The sequence below is a fragment of the mitochondrial genome of Helianthus annuus (assembly GCF_002127325.2).
Source record: "Helianthus annuus mitochondrion, complete genome".
Lineage (NCBI taxonomy): Eukaryota > Viridiplantae > Streptophyta > Magnoliopsida > Asterales > Asteraceae > Helianthus > Helianthus annuus.
Window position 1 is genome coordinate 252,501 of NC_023337.1, and position 7,500 is coordinate 260,000.

A 7,500-nucleotide genomic window follows, 5' to 3' on the forward strand; every position below is an offset into this window, starting at 1 on the left:
GCCGGGACGCAGGCTCCCGAAGAGGGAAGCCCAACGAATGTCAGATGCAAAGCCCCGCACCTCATTAAGATCATATTGGCATACTCTCCCAAAAAAGAAAGAGCAGACCCCATTGAAGACGAGAGTGAGGTACAACAAGGCCATTTCTGTCCACCGCCCTTCTCACGGAGCCGTACGTGGACGTTACCGCTCATACAGCTCCCAGCCAGCAAGCAGTTAGCCTCCCTCTACAAGGAATGGAAGTGTGGGTGAATCGACATCAAATAGAGGAATTCGCTTCTTCTTTTCAGCAATAACATGAGAAGAGCATCCCTTTCACAAAAACCTACAGACCCCCCTATCCTGTTCAGCACCTTGTGATCTTCTCAAAGATCATTACGAGCCCTCTCCTATCATTTTTCTTTCGAAAAAAATTTCATGGTGGATCAGGACGAGAATGAATCCGGTAATCCAGGACATACTCATCCTGGAGCTTATGCTCCCCTCCGGGGAGGGGGTTTTTATAGAGAGAGGTAAGTCGAGGGTAGCCTCCCGCTTGACCGATTTATCGGAGTCGGAGGAAGATCTCTCATCCGATCATCCTGAACACGAAGGGGCTGCTCTCGATGTGAGATCAGCAGCAAAAGAAAGAAGAAAAGGGCCATGATCCTATGTTCGTTTTCGCCCTGCTCTGATGATGCGCTCCTTGCTCGCGGAGCTACATACCGGAAAAAGAAAAGGATCTCTCTATTACTTTGAGAGGAGAATCGTTGGTTTTTCGACGGACTACGTGGGAAATACGAGATCTAGGCAAGCCGCTACATGTTCTCCCCTTGCCCTTGAACGATAGAAGAACTACTTATCTTCTCTTAGGTAGCGGTCGATCGGTTCGCATCTATGGTCAATCAATAGGTCCGCGGATCCATTCTTCTATACGATAAATCGCCATCTCGTAGCACCACCACGACACCGATTCCCCGACAAAACCCCCGATTTCCCGAGAGTTAGATAGCCGATAGTAGTAGAAGCTCTAAGGCCGCTATTCCTGACAAGGAATAGAGTAAGGCCTTTACCGATCCTGAGTTAATGAGTTAAGGAGTTTTTTTATAAACGACTTATCTGAAAGAAGGCTTTGCAATCAACGAATTCTTTGATTTGAAAAGCTCCTTTCCTAATCGACCTTCCGCCTTCCGTTATTTGATCTTTTTATGGATCTTCTTATCTTATTAAGTAGTTAAATGAAGTATCATCAATTGAGAAATGACAATAAGTGATGTTCGATATCGCTTCTGTGCGCAGAGTATCGAAAGGAACCTCTCGGAGAAGTTCCGGGCCTCGGCAGCCCTCCTTTCTTATCTATTTTCATATATAATATAAAGAGAATAGAAAGCGTACTGACTCTGACTGCTATCTACGATACGATCAGGGGGGAATAGCGCAAGGGCTTAAGTCATCGATTCAAATCCTATCTTTTTTTCGGTATGCCGCTCCGCGAGCAAGGAGCGAGAAAACAAAGTGGGCTGTGGTGATGTCAGAATTTGCACCTATTTGTATCTATTTAGTGATCAGTCCGCTAGTTTCTTTGATCCCACTCGGTGTTCCTTTTCCATTTGCTTCCAATAGTTCGACCTATCCAGAAAAATTGTCGGCCTACGAATGTGGTTTCGATCCTTTCGGTGATGCCAGAAGTCGTTTTGATATACGATTTTATCTTGTTTCTATTTTATTTATTATCCCTGATCCGGAAGTCACCTTTTCCTTTCCTTGGGCAGTACCTCTCAACAAGATTGATCCCTTTGGATCTTGGTCCATGATGGCCTTTTTATTGATTTTGACGATTGGATCTCTCTATGAATGGAAAAGGGGTGCTTCGGATCGGGAGTAACCACTAGCGATAGGGCAAAAATCGGGGGGAAGGACAAAAGTCAAGAGCGCGATGCCTACATTAAATCAATTGATTCGTCATGGTAGAGAAGAAAAACGGCGCACGGACCGTACTCGAGCTTCGGATCAATGTCCCCAGAAGCAAGGAGTACGCCCGCGTGTACCAACGAGAACACCGAAAAAACCTAATTCAGCTCCACGTAAGATAGCCAAAGTACGGTTGAGCAATCGACATGATATATTTGCTCACATTCCGGGCGAAGGTCATAATTCGCAGGAACATTCTATAGTCTTAATAAGAGGAGGTAGAGTGAAAGATTCGCCAGGTGTGAAATCCCATTGTATTCGAGGAGTCAAGGATTTGTTGGGAATTCCGGATCGAAGAAAAGGGAGATCAAAATATGGTGCAGAAAAACCAAAATCGAGATGAATGGAAGATGCCTCTGTCACTCTTTTTTCTCCAATTTTCAGTACGAAGTTACTGGCTCTAAGAAGGCAATTGCGCCTTAGCCCATGGACTGATACGGAGACTACTCTACAGGGGAAATATCTTACTCGACTAGAGCGGATCCCGAGACTTCACCCGTTCCTTTAAACTGTTGGGCACTACATTCTATAACGAGAATCACAAGGCCGGTCAACAAGGAACAACCTGGCAGAGTGTCCTGAGATAACAAGGCAAAAGTGAGAACGCCCAGTGACGAGAGTGGCGACATACGAGGATCTAACCTCGACCAACGAGAGCGTAGCTGCTCGACCTCAGACATAGGGATTCTCGGACCGGAACAATGGGATTCGCTCGACCGAAGGGAACGATGCGTAGCGCCATAGGGAGAACCTAGCGTAGCAGAGCCAGTCGCGACCAAGTAGATAGCTCTACGCCTCTGCCGAACGAACGAAGAGCTACCTAAGTACGGTTAAATAAAGTGAAAATGATAGGTAAACAAAATATAGAACAAATGCGACAGAAAGCGTCAGAGCTTCGAAAGCCTGAAATTGAGTGTCCTTGAATTGAGCCTGTCGTATCCTTCCCAATCCAAGACGGCAAGGCGGTAACAGAACTACGGCAACTCCGGAACGCATCATGCGGTTTGTTTCAAGGCATGGGTTATCGTCTAGGAGAACTCATGCGACTATTGGCGTTGGGGAAGCCATGCGTTAGGTAAACCAACCGCACGTTGCAAGCGAAGGAGTGAAAGCTACTCGACTGTAATGTAAGGGGAGGACCTACAACGAGTTGCGGTTGCTTCGCAAGCAATACTCGACGGTATAGCGCATGCGTCTCATCGTCTTGGGAGCACTCGTAGTTGTTTGAGTCGTTGCGTTAGGGCAATACAACTACGAGAACCAGTCGTCCTAACGCTACTGTCAAACCTACTGTAGTTGTCGTTATTACCACTCGTCGGGTAGTTGTTCCGTAACACCGCTAGTCTACGACTACTAGTCGTTCCATTGTTGCACCACCCCAATGTGTGTTGCGTAGTAACTGCCTAGCTGTCTGTTACGTTGTCAAACCCTTCCGAACAACCACCTCTGACGCAGAGACTACGAGTGACGGACAACTAAACGACAACGAGTGGTTGCTTTACCGTCTTGTTCCGTCGCATCAAAGAATCCGTCGATTCCAATTCCACTATAGGAAGTGCTGTTATGATATATTTTCCTTCTCCTCTTCATTAATAGCCTGGGAACTGAGATTCTTAATTAGAGTATGGCAGGTCCGTCTTTGACCTTTGACCGGTTCGGGTTCGGGACTCGTTCTATGACCGTACTCCTATGTTTTGGGAGTCTGAGAAAGCTCTTCGTCCGCATTCCTTCTATCAGGCCAAGCCTAACAAGCCTTGGAAGTCGGCTAAGGCGCAATGCTCCCTATTTTCCGTGCTAGCTTTTGGGTCTGCTAGCGCTTCGATGCTTTCGATTCTTCTTTCCTAGGCTATTTCGTACGTGTAAGCTTTCGAAGTCGTATATCGAATGAGTGGATATCAGGAATGGTCCCACATCCTCCCTTTCTCCCTTCATGCTAAGACCACTTTGTGTACCGCGTCTTCTATCGCTATCTACAGTGATTCTCCCGTCTAACCGGAGTGAGGACTCAGCAGGAATAGCCGGACGCGAGAGAAAGACAAAAACAAGGGTTCTCGCGGCCCTATCGAATCCGTTCCCGAGTTAAGGTCACTTCACAAGTTGCCTTCTCTGGTCTTGCGGCGCACTCACTCCCTTTCCTTCCGCTCACTTCTGGACCCTTCGCTCCCGGTTAGTGCTCTTTGGCCCGGTCTATTCTGTCTGATATGATATCATATAGCCAGGAAAAAGGGATCTACTAGTCATCGCCTTTGAGCTGGGAAAAGCATTTACCTGGAGTCGGCTATTCCTGATTCAGCAAAGGAAAGAAGCCTTGATCCCAAGACTAGCTGTGTCTTTTTCGACTAGTGAGTTGTTGCCTAGCCTTGGTCACTGAACTCGGTCACTGAAAGACCTTTCGAGTCGAACTCAAGTGGAAATAATCAGACTGCTTCCATACCTTATCTCAGGTTATCCTTTAGTGCAGGTATGGGCACTATCCTCGCAGTAAGGGAGAGGGGGATACTTGTTTTCTAACTCTGATAGCAGTCAAGTACTAGCTCCAACCGCTTACTGGAAGAGCAGAGAGCGCTTTTCTCTTTAGTAGAGTTAGTCGACTTAAGGGGGGGCACTGTCAGGGAATATAATATCATCACCATTAAGAGAAAAAAGCTCAAGTGATTGTCTCTTTGCTAGAGCAGAGCCACTGGACACTGGGAGGGAAGGGAGGAAGTCTACTGCTCCCTTTCCTTAAAGACGAGTAAGTGCCGATACTACACTTTACTTAGCCGAGTCAGTCCCATTCATTAAAGAAGAGAAGCTTGTATTGGAGTGCGCTGGTTCAATGACTAGAGGAGCAGCAAGAGCATCCAGTGTTTCAATAGTAGGGACAGAACAACACTACAGGCAGAAAACAGCATAAGAAAGAGAATCAGTATACTAGAAAGCAGGAAAGAAGCTTGCTATAAAATCACTTTTCCGCGGAAAGGCAGCAAAGAAGTCGACTTAAGAGAGTACGGGCAGATCAAGTGAGGAAGATAGAAACAGGGATCAGTCTACAGCTTTAGGGAGAGATCCTTTTGAGTAGGGCATCTAACTCAACAATCACGAATAAGAAGAGAGTAGAATCTAGTTACAGTCCAGCTATTACTTGGCATACAAAGCAGAGCGAAAGTGATTGATTGTCTCAATAGAACCGAAGTGTTGGAAGGGAAGCACCAGGAAGAAAAGCCAATCCATAACTAAGAACAGCAGTAAAGCTGGAAAGAACAAGAGAGCATCGAGTTCGAAAGAAGAAGACTGCAGTGCCTTAATAACCTAAGCAGATGTCTACAGCTTATCCCTTTCCTAAAAGAAGGTTTATTTAAGTGCAGGTATGGGGCACTTCGTCAGCAGTGGTTCGTTTAGAAAAGTCTTATTGCTTGAAAGCACACACAGCACACAGTAGGAGAGTTCGAGTGTGAAAGCAGTGTACTCATGCCCCTGAGATAAGGTATGCTTTTAGTGCGTTCTCTAATTAGAAGAGCAGGAGCAGCAAGCACGGCTTAGGCGGAAGCAGAAGTTGATGCTTGCCTTGCTGACTCTTCCATTGATTAGTGAAGTGGACTACGGAAAGGCAGGACATTCAGGTTGATAGATTGGTTTAGTCAAGCGCCGAAGCCTGGGCCTGGAACTGGCTGGGGAATACTCCATGGATAATCGAAAGGGAGTGCTACGTTCCCCCGGTTCCGGATTGACAGTTAGGTCAGGTTCCAGGGAGGCATTGATTGCTTGCTCGTATTGGTTCCGTACCCTCTTCGCCAGATGGATCAGATGTAGGTGGCCTGGAAAAAGCAGTTCCGCTCTTCTCTCTCCGGTTCTTCACCGATGAGAGAAATGATAACTTCTCTTAGTGCCGGGAATCGCGATCAATAGTTGTATGTAATGTTGAGGAAAGAGATTCGGATGAAAGAGGCAACGTTTAGTTGAGCGGCAGATCAAGTCAAAGCTGGCAATCCTTTACAGTATAAGCTGTTAATAGGCTCTAATAGACAACCTACCCATCTATTCTGGATAAACCGGGGCACCTTCCCTATGTGTCAGTGCCATTTTTCTCTAAGGCTTAAAGCGAATCAGTCATAGCTTGTTGCCAGCGACCCACGGCTTCCGAAAAAGGTTTGAGGTTCCCGCATGAACACTGGAAAGAAAGGCATAGATATATCAGAAATCAGGTATGGAATGATAGATCAATCTGAAAGATGAGGCATGAATGCTAGAAGGCCAGAAACCTTCACTTTCAGTCGTTCCGGTAAGTCAAGTTCTGTTAGACCCTCTCTGCCCTCACTATTGAAGCTTAAACAATGAACCTCTCACGTTTCACTGTTTAGTGCTTAGTCCTTCTCAAAAGCCTAATTCGTTCGCCAGCTGTCGGCTGTTCTATCATTCGAATCTTCCTTCCTCCCGTCTTGCAGGATCCTGTACCTGCTCTTGGTAAGGGAGGCTTTAGTCTCGGAAGTTTCCTAGCATTGGAGTTGGATCGAATCTTCGTTCATTCTGAAGGCATAATCTTTCGTGACAAGCGGAGGTGAAAGGTCAATCTCCCTATAGGTCAACACCAAGGCAAGATCGATTCAAGTACAAGCAATTGCAGCTATGCCTTTTCAAAACGGACTCCAAGAAATTCAATAGCAGCTCTTCCTCCAACTGCATCGGAGTCGTTGGCAGCCACTTTATGGCTTACATGTCCTTCTTTTTCTTCCTTGTTCGCAGCTACCTATGAGTGAGATGAGGATTCGTTTCACTATGTTCAACTCATACGGTCAATTCAACTAGAGTTCTGGCATTCTATTGATTGATGCCCTCCCTTTCATAGCTTTCGGGAAGACTGAACTAAGAATTGGTTCTGAAGGTTGTGGTGCTTTTGAGGAGCAAAGAGGAATCTGATCAGAGCTTAGCTAAAGGTTCACTTCACTAGGATAGATGGGCCCTTCCAGTCCTTTTCAGATTGTAGGACTGTAGAACAAGATAAACAAGTCAGCACAAACAAGCACTACTACTATGATTCAGAGCTCTATTGTTCTAGTCCCTTTGGTCTTTAAACAAGGCATTGTGACCCTCCAATGTTTTCATTGAGGAATAGGATCAACTACTAGTTGCTTTTCCTGTGCGGTGGTCTTTGATGAGTCACACCTGACTTGGGATTTGAGAACACTCAGACTGAGTGGACGAAGGCAGGCAGGGATGGTTCGGCAGATGAACGAGTGATTAATACTGCAAGAGGTATCTCGTTCGACTTGCACTTGCATTTGAGAAGTATATCCTTAGCTTTCTCTCGTCTGAGCCAGGATCACGAATTCCGGGCAGCAATCAACTTACAGAAAACTAAGAACAATGACTACGCCCCCTACGATGAAATCGATTCCTGCCACTACTTTTTGAGTATCCCACTCCTCTATTGGTTGAATTCATACAATAGAGTGAAATGAAAGAAAAGAGGGAACGCGACATCACAATGAGATCTTCATCTAAAAACTAAAAGAAAGGGGGATTGGGGAGGGGCTACGGATTATGGGGGAATCCGAAGACTGCGTATAAAGG

General features: G+C 46.1%; 2 protein-coding genes across 2 annotated transcripts; both read left to right on the forward strand.

Moving 5' to 3' along the window:
* Positions 1-1,507: 1,507 nt before the first annotated feature.
* Positions 1,508-1,864, forward strand: nad3 (NADH dehydrogenase subunit 3). Its single transcript has one exon. It carries the CDS (start codon positions 1,508-1,510, stop codon positions 1,862-1,864), a length of 357 nt encoding a protein of 118 aa, YP_008999574.1.
* A 51-nt stretch (positions 1,865-1,915) lies between these two features.
* rps12 (ribosomal protein S12) lies at positions 1,916-2,293 on the forward strand. Its single transcript has one exon. The coding sequence runs from the start codon at positions 1,916-1,918 to the stop codon at positions 2,291-2,293; it is 378 nt and encodes a 125-aa protein (YP_008999575.1).
* Positions 2,294-7,500: the final 5,207 nt, after the last annotated feature.